At 35.0% G+C, this 12,837-nt stretch overlaps 1 protein-coding gene across 4 annotated transcripts in view; it reads right to left on the bottom strand.

Moving 5' to 3' along the window:
- Nucleotides 1-121: 121 nt before the first annotated feature.
- The window catches only part of ZBTB41 (zinc finger and BTB domain containing 41), a 31,658-nt gene continuing 18,942 nt past the window's right edge, over nucleotides 122-12,837 (bottom strand). For all 4 annotated transcript variants that reach the window (XM_032695894.1, XM_032695896.1, XM_032695898.1 and 1 more), the window contains 7 exons: nucleotides 10,746-10,893; nucleotides 9,935-10,064; nucleotides 9,488-9,583; nucleotides 8,885-8,991; nucleotides 7,322-7,427; nucleotides 6,206-6,294; nucleotides 122-5,447 (listed from right to left, as the gene is read on the bottom strand). In XM_032695894.1, the coding sequence (XP_032551785.1) occupies nucleotides 4,804-5,447; nucleotides 6,206-6,294; nucleotides 7,322-7,427; nucleotides 8,885-8,991; nucleotides 9,488-9,583; nucleotides 9,935-10,064; nucleotides 10,746-10,893 (1,320 nt within the window). In that variant the 3' untranslated portion in view covers nucleotides 122-4,803. The remainder of the gene's footprint in view (nucleotides 5,448-6,205; nucleotides 6,295-7,321; nucleotides 7,428-8,884; nucleotides 8,992-9,487; nucleotides 9,584-9,934; nucleotides 10,065-10,745; nucleotides 10,894-12,837) is intronic.

Raw genomic sequence — 12,837 nt, 5'->3', positions numbered from 1 at the left:
CTCGGTGGGGCTGCGAGATCACATAACAAACAACGGGCTTTGGCGAAGCTCCATGCCCCGGAGATCTCTTCACGTTAGAAAAAAAATCAAACCACCAACTAATAAATCAAGCAAAACCAAGTTGTCGGCTTTTTTTTTCCTAAATAAATTTAATTTACAAAATATTTTAAAATCAAAAGCAGAATGAGACGCACAAATTTGATCAAAACATCGCCTCATCTGTTTCTCTTTCATGAGCTTTAAAATTGAGAGGCATACAGAGTACTGTGTTTCCATGCTGTTTAAAAAGAGAAAAAGGATGGGCAAAAATCAAAACTTATCGCAAGCAGCCCTGTAGTAAATCCTGTGAAGCACACAATGTTAAGACAAAAGAACTTTACTTTTCCATAGCAAACAAAATTACACATAGGACTGAGTACTTCTACATTTACAGTACACTTCCTAGCTTTTCCTTACAGCAAAGGATTTCCTCTAAAAAGACAACTTTAAAGACTCCCATCTAAAATACCGACCTGTACATATCACATTTAAAACACATTATCTCATATACCAGTGACAAAATATTGAGTTCTTTTCACCTTATTCTTTCATATAAAAGGACCAACATTTAAACATGATCAAAATGGTGATGGGGGTTCAAAAAAATTTTGCCATTTTTACCTTTAATCCATCAAGTAATTTTAAACCAAAACATTTCTTATGAACCACGAAAAAGACCGTATATGGGCTTAAGCAAAATAACTGCCCCGTATTACATTCTGCCAGTGACATTTTTCAATGCACATGATGAAATGACCAAATCACTGAGACCGTATTGTAGAGAAAGATCCCACGTGACAGCAGTCACAAGGACCTACAGATAAATGCACTCTATTTCCCTTTAGCTTCAGGCATATGGGGAACACACTCTGCATCAGGTAGGCATGTTATGTTCAATATTTCACATCTTTTATATTCTCGGGAAAAAAAAACATATTCATCTACAACAGCCTTCTCAGAATTCATTCATAATTCTACATTCATGAACTCCTATACAGGAATTATTTTAAATTTAAAAACTTGAGGGTTACCTATTTCATTTATTCCTTAGCAGTCCATAACACATTTCATGTTCAATCAAGCACATTGTGAGGCGACTCCTTGGAAGCATTCTTCAGTTCTGGATACTCTTTGACATTCATTACTAGGGAAAGGAGCTTAGCTCTTTGATGATACCAAATAAATCTTTTGTCATTATGGTCTGGCACAACCCATCTTTAAAAACAACTACCCAAATTATAGTCCAGACTAAAGTAGCACTATAGTTTTAAGGAAACCACAGCCTTACAGAAGATATATCATCACCATTACAATGACTGATGTTCAGCCATGAAAAGAACCCATGAGAGACATACCTTTGTAAGAAAAGTGTCAGTGCTCAAATAAATAAACTGAACATAAAATCCACTAAAAGAATTAAAGGCAGTAACCCAGAAATCTGTATAGCAAAAAATACAGAATTCAATGTTTAAGAAGAATGAGTGCAACAAGTTCTCAGAACCACACACAGTTTGGAGTACCAACATGGACTCACCCTTCTTTCCAAAGATCAGCCTGTGGTAAAGACCAACATTTTGCAATGTGCCACTAATCATCCTTTAGAAATATTTTTAAGAGACACCTCCTTCTTCCTTCTTTGGCAATAAATGCTCAACTGAGCCTATGACTGCCAGATAAAACATAGCCTTTGTTGTAAATGCATCCTCCAGATCAACAGGACATGCATTCTCCTGTGAGTACATATACATATTAAAATGGAGGTGTCAGACATTAAGGAGTTTTGACCCATGCAGCTGCAAGGTACAGATCTCTGTCCTTCAACTCAGTCCTCTGAAGAACTATCCTCCATCAAGCTGAAACAAGATACTTCCACCTACCAAATGAAGTACCAGCCCATGAAAATTTACTTTGCTTATATATGAATTTTAAATAGATGTAAAGCCATAAGAATTATAGCTCATGATATTAAATAAAAATAAAAACTATGTATCTAACACATAAGCTTTCCTATTTTCTTTCACTGTCAACTGGCAATGATCCAGCCTGACCAGCAGGTAAAACCACTAACTACTAGGGTTATCTGCAAACAAAAGAACACCGAAGAACTAGTAGGTCATTTTTTCCAGGAATGACTAGTAATTCTGGTCACCCAAACAAAGAGAGCGCTCGTTTTTCTGAAAAACGAGTCCTTTTATAGTCTGGTTCTTGTTGGGCACCCAAGAACATGACAAGCCCTTTGGAAGTTATTGACCTTAATGTTTTCTGAATAAACAACTAAACTAGAGAAAAAGCCATTATTCAGAATATATATAAAAGGCACAAATATGAAAGAATTTTTAAAAGGACATTATCAAGTAAACACGACCCAATTTCCATTTTCAGATTTTCCTGGAGTGCCTTCCAAACAGACTGGACTTTAAAAGAAACAATCAGTTACCGACTATTCTTAAGCCACTGTTTTGTCAAAATCCTACAATACTTTTTTCTACTGTAGGACACAAAAGACAAGAAATAACAAAGAGTTAGACTTTTTAGTCTGAGCACTGCACTGACAGCATTGATGTTGGGTTATTTTTAACAGTACAATTACAAATGCATTAGAAACCATGTTCCATGTGCACATGCGAGAATATGAATACGATACACACAGGTCGACTTGAAAACTTCACATAAAACAGCCATTTTCAAGCCATGGAGTGTAAAGACGACAGAAACAGTTTTATTTTGAAAGAAGATGAAGGTGGAGTTAGAAAGCAGGAAGGGTAGTACTTGATAGCGTCCTTTCAGAAGGTGGCATTCAATGGCCTTGTTATTGCTGTGTATTTGCTAGTCGTCAGCTTCTTACCAGATATATTTACAGCATGTCAGTCTGAACATTCCCAGAGCACAGCTCTAAATTTTGCTTTAGAGATACAAAGACAGAACAGTTAAACATATGTAGTCCTGTTTTAGAAACTAAACTTTTAAAGTTTAGGACTTCTATTGTGCTTCTTTGGCTAAGTCCTATTTAAATATTGATAACACTTACAATTCTATAACTCTGCCACTATTTAACAGCTAACAGAAATCTTTGGTGTGTTTAGGTTAAGAATCTATTAGGGTACAAGCTTCAAAATATGAACATTCAGGCAGTTCTGGCCCCTCTCCTGCAAACTGCTCCATACTGAAGTAGATGAGGATCAACAGAATTTAACACCAAAGTATCTGAATATGATTTAAAATGATCCACACCACTTGAGAGTTTGTAGAACTGTGATGACAAGAGAGCTCTTCACCACAGCTCACTTATGTTCAGGTCACTGAATAAATTTAACAGTTACAATCATACATATAAGTCCACTTTCCCATTTTAAAGGTTATTTGAGATAATAATTTATGACTAGGGAAAGCTGGGGGGAAATTTGAATCTTAATTCTCATCTTAATGAGAATCTGATGTAATTCTTGTGAGTAATTACGAAATTTCTTCAGATACTTTCTTTGGCATCACATTCACCAAAAAAACACTGAACAATTATTTTTAAAGAAGGCTTAAAATAGAAAGCTTGATGAGGTTAAATTATACTAGATTTCACGGTAGTTCAAAACTTGTAGTTCAAAACAGTTCTTTTGGAAAAAACCCCTTATGTTTAGTAAATAAAAAGCTAAAAATAATTAGATATAAAATACTCTCAGGAGTTTGACTTTGGTTTTATAAACACAGTACAAGAAAGTGAGAAACAAAACAATTTAATTAGCAACTCACAAGATATTTATAATTACTGATTAATTGTTTTTTCTTAAATAGAAATTGAGTACTGTTTTGGAACAGTCTTTAAATTTCTCCTCTATCAGATAACCTGAAAATGGGCATGTTAATGTGGGACTCTGGTATGACTTATGCTCTAACAAGGATGAACCACGTCAACCCTTCATGACTGTTCATAGAGTAAATGACCTTGCAAATACTTCCTTTTCTTTCAAAGTCAGAGTGTGGGGTACACTTTAGAAGACAAACAAGATTGAAAAAGCAAGAAAAAAATGCATATAAAATTATATAGAACTAAGGGTAGAAAATTAGACAATACCATTGTCTAGATCTTCCCACATTATTCAATATTAGAGATCAAGGAAGAACTAAGAGGCCCAATTTAGGCAGCCTAACTGTACTCAGGGGGTCATCAAACACCCTGTTTAGTGTCTTCATAAAATATCTCAGAATCCCTTTTCAGAAGAACCTAGTGCCTGTGTTCACTGGCTAGGCTTCAGAGTCCACGTGACTTTAAAACCCTCTAAAAATGCCTGAGGTTTCAAGTAAAACTATATATTAATTTCTGTGTGAAACATAATTCAAAGTTTCTGTTTTATAGCCCTGTCTGCCCTTACAAATTTTAATGAATTTGATATAGTCCTTATTCTTTCAGAATGCTTTCTATTACACTTAAAACATTAACTTAAAGTGAGATGCAGAAAGGCAATTTTTTTAAATTAATAGCCAGATATGTAATGACATTTTTCAGCCACTATCCTTAAAAGATATTTAAGAGCATTATTTTTAAAAGACCATCTATAAGATTCTTAAAAACTCTTAAAATCACAAGAAACACTCTTTCAGTATGCATTAAAATGTGCCTAAATGTTCAAATATTATGTAAACAAATTGTTTCTCCAAAACTATGCAGAAGACTTATGAGTCCAAATAAAATATAAAATATAAATCTTCGTTGCCATATGAGCCTTCTGGTGGCTAATGACCTAGTAAATTAGGTGGAATGTTATGGTCTGATCACGAATGTTCATTGTTTGAAATATTCTGTACAGTAGGAGTTGTATCTAGCCCCAGTAAAGTTCCAAGATATGACTGGTCTCTGGGATCCAACATTTGCTCAGGCCTTACAGGATGAACAATATTTGCAGGTTGTGGAGTAAGAGTGTATTTCTCTAGAAATGCCAGATCTGTGGCTCGTTGATACTCTGCCTGCTCAGGCTGTGGAGGCAGGATGCTGTGTGACTGAGCAGGATGCTGCACCAGGTCTGCTTGTGGGTCAGACATCGGAACCGGTACCAGAGTCACAGGCACACACACTTCCGTGGATACATTCTGTAGCAAAGTTTTGGCTTCAGATTGATATGCTTTGGACTGCTCCACAAATTGTTTAGCCTCAGTTTGGTACACTTTGTCATCAGAGGTGTACTGCACTGGTAAGGAGACCAGCTTTTCCTCTGGAGAAGATGCCAGTGCCTCTTCTGCAGCCTTTGATCCATGAACATGATCAATATGATATTTCAGCTTGTCTTTTCGTTTAAATGTTGCATTGCAGTGTTGGCAATTAAAAGGTCGAGCATCTGAATGAATAACCATGTGTTTCGTTAATGTCTTCTTAATTCTAAAAGACTGATTACAGATTTGACATTTGTAGGGTTTCTCACCTGAAAAGACAGAGAAATAAAAATTAGTTGTTCTGAGTAACACCAAATCACACATAAATATGCAAATACCTCCATGGATTATGGCATAGAGACCTAGCATAAAACAATTTTACTGAAAACAAAGAGTGTATATTTAGCATCAGTTTTGGAATCAGGGGAGCCATCAAAGTTTTTTTACAAGTTATACTGAGGTACTCTTCTCCTAACATACAGTTCTCTAAATACTTTGGATTTATGTTAGAATATAAACTAAAAAAAAAAAGAACAGACTTTAAACTGTTATGATACTGGTATTAAATGATCTCAGTTTGTATTTCTATATATTTCAAAAGGACAATGATTTTCCTAAACATAAGGCAGGAAAAACAAAGTAAAACAGAAAGGACATAAAGCTTTCCAAAGGGATTTCAAATCCTTGTTTAGATTACCACTTGAAATGTAGTAATCTCTGGACCACAGAAACATTTAGAAGATCTGGGTAAATTGTGCAAGAACACACACCAGTAAAATAAAGGGGAAGGTGTAGAGAGTGTACTACAAACCTGTGGTGAGGATTATCAGTATTTCAGCTGATAAATTCAGAGAGTAGAATTTGGGAATGACCAACATAAGAGAATGAATAAAGTCTTGGTGCTTCCTCCTACTCTTGCCCTGAATGCTCAACAACCACAGTGAATTAAATAACTGAATCAACACTGATGCATAAAAATACATTCCTACGTGTTTTGTGGTTTAGTTGGAGTTTGTTTTATTTTTACCTGAATGTGTCCTAAAATGCATTTCCAAACTTGATTTCCCTTTAAAAACTTTCTTACAGACTTCACACTGGTGAAATGTTGCTTTATATCTTCAAAGAAAAAAAGATATTTCATGTTAGATGCTTTTTTTTGTAACCAACTAACAATAAAGCTTGTGCACAGTCCTTTCTGAAATCTTTAACTGCAAAATAGCTAAATATCAAAGTTTCAAAATTTCCTCACTTATGTCTTTATTTCTTGGCATCTACATCCCAACAAGGTCAATTAGATATCTTTTAATATTCAGTCTTATTCTCTAGGATGGTACTTCAGTATTTAAAGAGCAAAAGCCACTAGAACTTTTTTTCTGACTCCAAAAATACCCTTAAGTACCATTTTTGCTCAACATCCACAAGAAGCTTTTACTTTGGTAGGATTAGGCTATAAATAAGGTTCTAGGAATGGAAGAATTTCTAGGTAGGCTACTGCCTACTGAGGAAAAAAAACAGAAGAGAACAAACAGACAACGTGTTATACTTTTAACACAGACACATCTACAATGGCTTCTCCACAACACTAATAAATACTAACAGTTAAAACATATAATTTGAAAAACAACCAGGTCTGTTTATTTCAAATCTCTGAAAGGCTTATATTGAGAGCTCCAGAACTTTAAAACCCTACTGTATTTTCATTTTACAGTCACAACCCAGGTTTCAAAATTTTTACCTACTTTCAGAGCCACTAATCTGCTGCCAGCTTATAAAATACCTTAAGTGTGGCACAGTTCTCAAAGTGCTTACACAATGACTAATAATTCAGTTTTAACTAGGCTGCAGTGACAATATTACAGCAAACCATCAATTTAGAACAACACTGAGACAGATAATTGACAGATAAAAACTTGATCCTTTTTAATATTTTTATTTAGTTAATTATGCTACAAAGAAAATATCTTGCTTAAATTGTGAAGGTAATTTTCCAATATCCACTTCAAACTGTAATAATGATATCTCTACCGCGACTAAGGTTACAGGCATGACAAACACACAGACTACTAGAATTCTGCTCAAACCTCCCAACAAAATCACTTACAGTAGAGAAGTATTTATGCAGTCATAAAACACCCACACTTACTTCTGCCAAACTTTTTCTCCTAGATGAACACTTTTATAATGAACGGTAAGGTGATCTCTACGGCCAAAACATTTTCCACATTCCTCACACTGATGTGCTTTTTCACCTACAAGGGCAAAATTCAATAAATTTTGGGTTAATCTTTTGGAATTCATTGAATGTCTAAGAGCTATAATTATAAAATATACAAAAAATTTATGTTCCCAAAGTTCAACCAATCAAGCTCTTCCACAGCTTACCTGGAAAAGGATTCTCTGTCATCATAAAACAAAATTCAGGAAGTATGTTGGTTCTACCACGGTAAGGATTTTTACCACTTGTTATATATGACTAATACATATCATATATGACCATTTGTCATTCCTAAAAAGAAATTCATGTTCAAGTCAAGAGACACTTCCCCAAGCAGCCACTACATGAGAGGTACAAGTGAATGATTAGGAACGCACTCCCTTCGTTATGACCTGAAATGTGATAACTTCAATAATTCAGCTGTTTTAAAGGAGAAGCTTATTGAAACATACCAATGATTTTCAGCTACTGATTTCTGGAACTTAAAATTACACCACAGTATTTATCTTTTTAAATATCCTGATTTACATAGTTACCTTTTCCTTTTATGCTGCTGTTTAAAAGTATCCTGATTCTTTTGAGTCATCTTGAGATCTTCTACAAAGTGGCAGAATATTTCTTCTCATGTAAGTAGGAGGAGTGTGGACAGTCAAAGAATGTAACTTTCTAGAGGGGGAAAAGCAAATAGAGGAGAAAAGAGGATTTTTCTTTTTGATACTTGGAGTTTTCAAAGATTTCTTTATTTGATAGCAGACATGATTTCAAATACCAAAAAAGAAGCTGTCCTTCAAAAAAAAGGCTTGGGAAGTTTACACTCTGATCACTTTCATATTTTCATGCTGTCTCATAGTATTTTGCCTCCTAGAAGGCCATATTCCCCCTGGATCCTGTTCTGAAAAAGTCACTGGTGAATCTTTGCTCTTCCTATATATTTGATAACCTTTCTGCTCTCAGTGCAACAGACTTTTTTTTTTTCCTTTCTCCTGATCATCCCCATCTGGCTGTTCTCAGGGCTGATTTCATCAGTCTTCCTTCCTTCCCTCTGTCCCATAACAGAGACTTAGAAACACCTCTTTGATGTTCTTACATTAAAGTGATCAGCGTACAAACTTTGACAGAGACTGTGACAGCTTCTTCTATATTGTGGTAACAATGTTTCACGCAATTGCTATTAAAAAAAAGAAATCTGAACTCATCAAAAAATCCTCCTTTTTCACTATTGCTTTTTTATTTATTATTTTTAAAGCAATTCACTGTTACATGTTTTTGACTGTCCCTCGGCTTTCTATGTTAACATGGAGGAAATACTTGGCTTTTAAACCTTGAAAACAAATAAGATTAACCCTACTTAGTCGTCCTTAAAAATAGTGAGAGGAACTTTCATAAGGCCTAAACCAATGCATGTACTGGAAACAAAATCCATAATTAATTTTTATTTGGTTTTATTTCAAAACAGTAATTTTGAAGACAATCTTCAAAGAAAATACCTACCTGAATGAATTTTTTTGTGTTTTGTCAGATGGTCATGCCGAATAAATGTTTTCCCACATTCTTCACATTCATATCTCTTGTCGTCATGGTGGACTCTTAAATGAAGTCTGCATATTTATAGTCATAAACATAACCAAAAAAATGCAATTTTGTTAACATAATCTGTACTGCTAATGCAGTGCAAAATACCAGAAAAAGCTTCATATAAGTATCAGGAAATAACTTTCAGATGAGGAACACTTACACTGCTCTTAAAAAGCAAGAGAGAACAGAGCTGAACTCTCAGATGTGTCATTAATTTAGCAGGATACTTTAGTCCTCTGCTTACTTTCTCTTTGAATAACAAAGATGCAAAACTTTAAGTTGTGCAAGAAACTCAAGTTTGACACAAGATTTGTAGGAGACTGTGTTTAAGCCAGTAATGTATTAAAAATTAAATTACTTCTTACAGATTATGAATATATTTTCAATATTTACTAATGCTCTCAGAGTTCGAATGCACCAAAACACATACAGTACAAAAAATTTTATTGATAACATGAATGCATACATATCAGCAAATAAGCAAAACAGCTTCACAGCTTGTTTAATAAAAATCTGTACCTGTAAGAGCTTCCATGACGAAAACTCTGCCCACAAATACTGCAAAGATGAGGCTTCTCTCCACTGTGAATTCTCAGATGTTCTTTCAAAGTCGTTCTGTTCAACAGTAAAATTTAGGCAGTCAAATTTAATTTTAGGTAATGTCCCTCCCACATCTTTCCCAAAAAAATGCAAGATGTTTTTGCACAACACAGGAATTTTAAGTGAAGTGAACGAGAGGTAAGATTTTCTTAAAATAATTGCACCTCCTAACTAATCACCTGCAGTTGTCACCCTCAATTTTAGAGGTGATCAGAAAATCACATGCTACCTTTGGCTCTGACACCACCTTTTAACACACTATCCCTCCGAAATGGTCCCATTTATGTCAAAAACTCAAAGCTAAAACATATTCAAAATCAAAGTATGCTAAATATTTCTCCGTTCTGCTAAAGTTCAAGTCCTTACCGTTCCCTGACAGATTTTCCACAGATGAAACATGTCCATTTCCTCTTTCCCCCATGAGTACATTCTATATGGCGCTTCAGATTTCCTGTATCATTAAACTGTCGGCCACAAATGTCACAGGGAAAAGGCCCTAGAAGTAGACAGACACACAGCAGTATTAACTGCCAGCTAAACTAAATAAGATGCACAATCTGGTTACTTGTGTAAACCCTGAAAACTTCACTAACAAAAATTTCGTCTAACAAATTATTAAAGTTTAGTACAGTCAGCATACTTTAATTAGACTTTGTGCTCAGATAAGTTATTTCTAACACCTGGTATTTTGACAAATTTCATTACTGTAAAGCAAAAATCTAGAATTAATAGCCAAAAGTAATTAAGCCCACTTAGATTGCTTGAAAAAACAAATTCCCATTACTATCAGCAATCTAGTTCCTACCCAGCAGAAATAATTCTTAGTAATAAAAAAGTCTTCAGAATACTTCAGGAGGAAAGGAAAAGGTCTTTTGAAAACTTCAGAAAGAATCTGACTCTATAGCTAAGAACAAAACAGTTTTAAAACCAAAGTAACCTTAAGTCTTCTTCCTCAAAATTTTGACTTTTTAGGTACAACAGAATGATTCAGAAAGACCGCTGAACAGAAAAGTAAAACCCAACCAACAAAAAAACCCCTAAACAACTCTGCCACAAAACTGGAAGAGAGAACTGGAAAAGGAGGTGGGATGGAAACCGGATTCATCAGAACATACAATAGTGGGGGAAGGTTTTACTTTAAATCTATTGTTTACATGTCAGAAGGAGGTTTCTATACCGAGATGGAATTTTTCTTGATGTTTCAGTCTTGCAAACCGGGATTTAAAATGCTCTTCACAATAGGTACACTTGAAGGGTTTATCCTGAGAGTGAAGGATCATATGCTCTTCTAAATGAGGTCTTCGAGTGAAAGATTTCTTACAAATCTAAAATGATAATACACTTTGTCAAAGATACATCAATTATAACCAGATTTTTTTACCATTCATAAACTCTTAGCAGTTGATTTCATCTGCTCTCTGCACCAATGAAAGATTAAATATGTATTCTTCAAAATCTTACTTGTAAAGCCTTGCAGTGAACATCCAGAGCAATCTGTGTTCTACATAACCCATAGTGGACTGTACTATATAAATTAGGATGCAGATCTATGGCAGCCTAAATCAAACTACTGCCAGCTCCTGCATGCAGTTACATGTTCCTCTCCCCTCCTTCTTTCTACTGATTCCAGCACTTAACAGACTTTTTTCCTAGGATGTTTCAATACAGCTCAGCAGAAAATAACCCAATGAAAAAAAAAAGGCCAATAGCTGTGACTTGGTTTCGGATGCTGAAATGGCTCAGTTGGACCGTGGTAAAAATTGTTGTAGTATAAGCTACTGTAGAACTAGAACCATACCTGTTCCTTTATTTCCTCTGGGAAATTCTATGATAGCAGGTATTAAAGAGAAAATGCCAATACCAACAAAGAAGTATAACTCAAATTATATTTTAGAACTACAGAACCTCCACAGGGATAAAATTATGTGAGCTTCTCAGTACTGTTTTCAGATTAACCAAAACCCAAATGTACAAGAATTATTAGTAGTGATTGAAGTAAGTATGCAGTACAATTACAGATTTGAAGTCACAGCTGAAATTTAGGCATTTAAACCAGGTATTACAATTTATCATCAGGGTCCTATGCTTCAACATAAATCAACACAGCACTCACTAACTTCACTGTGAAACTCTTGACATTGTTTATAAGAGCTGAATTTAGTACTGCCCAAGTCCCACCCATTAAATCCTGCAATCACTTTCTCAGAGGACACCTGAATAAGGAAATCAAAAGCAACAGCTTTATTTGTTTAAAACTCATTAATGTAAAGTATAGGTGTAAGAAAATCCCATACCTGGAGAAAGTATAATAGCCTTCTTACTTTTCTTTACTATTAATACTCTATTGTTTCTGTTAATTTGCTCATATTCCTCAAGGATTAAAGTATGGTCACCAAATCCTGGTGTTCAGACACGGACGACAGCATAAACCAACAACCTGAATGAATCCTGCAGCTTACACCTGTGGCACCTCAGCTCTCAGAACATACCACACAACCTGAAAACAAACTCACAGCACCGCACCCAAGGGTTCTGTTCAATCTCCAACTGCTATAAAAGCTAAAATTCTAACCCTGCTTTTAATTCAAGTGCATTTTCAAAGGACATGAGCTCTACAAGAGCAGCTCACTTTTTTAATTTCTACTTAAAACTGTCAGGAAAAAAAATAAACCCACAAACCATGAAGTGGAGTTTACCAAATCACTCATCTGGGAAGCATTCTTTCCCAGAAGGAACATCAAAAACGTCACATGATTGATTCCCACTATTACAATGTTTCTCATCTAGTAACAAACACAATCTGTAACATGTTTGCACAATAGAACTTCATCTGAAAGTTGGTCAACCATGCAATACCTCCAGCCACAGTCCCACCATCAAGACACTGAACGCTACAAATTCCTACAGTTGGTATCTCCCAACCTCCTACTGTATGTTTGTAAGTGAAAGTTCACAAACAAAGCAAAGTTAGTAATTACATTAGGGCATCTAATATTACAGACATACAGCGGCATACAGCAGCTTGCATAAACAAAACAGCTGCCCTGAAAAACAAAATCAATTCCCTTAAAAAAAAACCCAAACAACAAAACCCCACATTGGAAACTTTAAAACATTCCTTGGCAGCATACAGATAAAGAATGGAAATTCTACAAACTCCTTTTTAGACTAGATGTAGTTTCACGCATATAAACCTCTCCAGGGGAAAAGTATTCTATGATTTTACAACTAGACACAAATTTAGTACAAATTTACAACTCTGTTGACAT

This window comes from Chiroxiphia lanceolata, chromosome 9 (genome assembly GCF_009829145.1).
Source record: "Chiroxiphia lanceolata isolate bChiLan1 chromosome 9, bChiLan1.pri, whole genome shotgun sequence".
In the NCBI taxonomy this organism is placed as follows: domain Eukaryota; kingdom Metazoa; phylum Chordata; class Aves; order Passeriformes; family Pipridae; genus Chiroxiphia; species Chiroxiphia lanceolata.
Note: the sequence above shows the minus strand (reverse complement) of the source record. Positions and strands in the feature narration are given on the sequence as shown.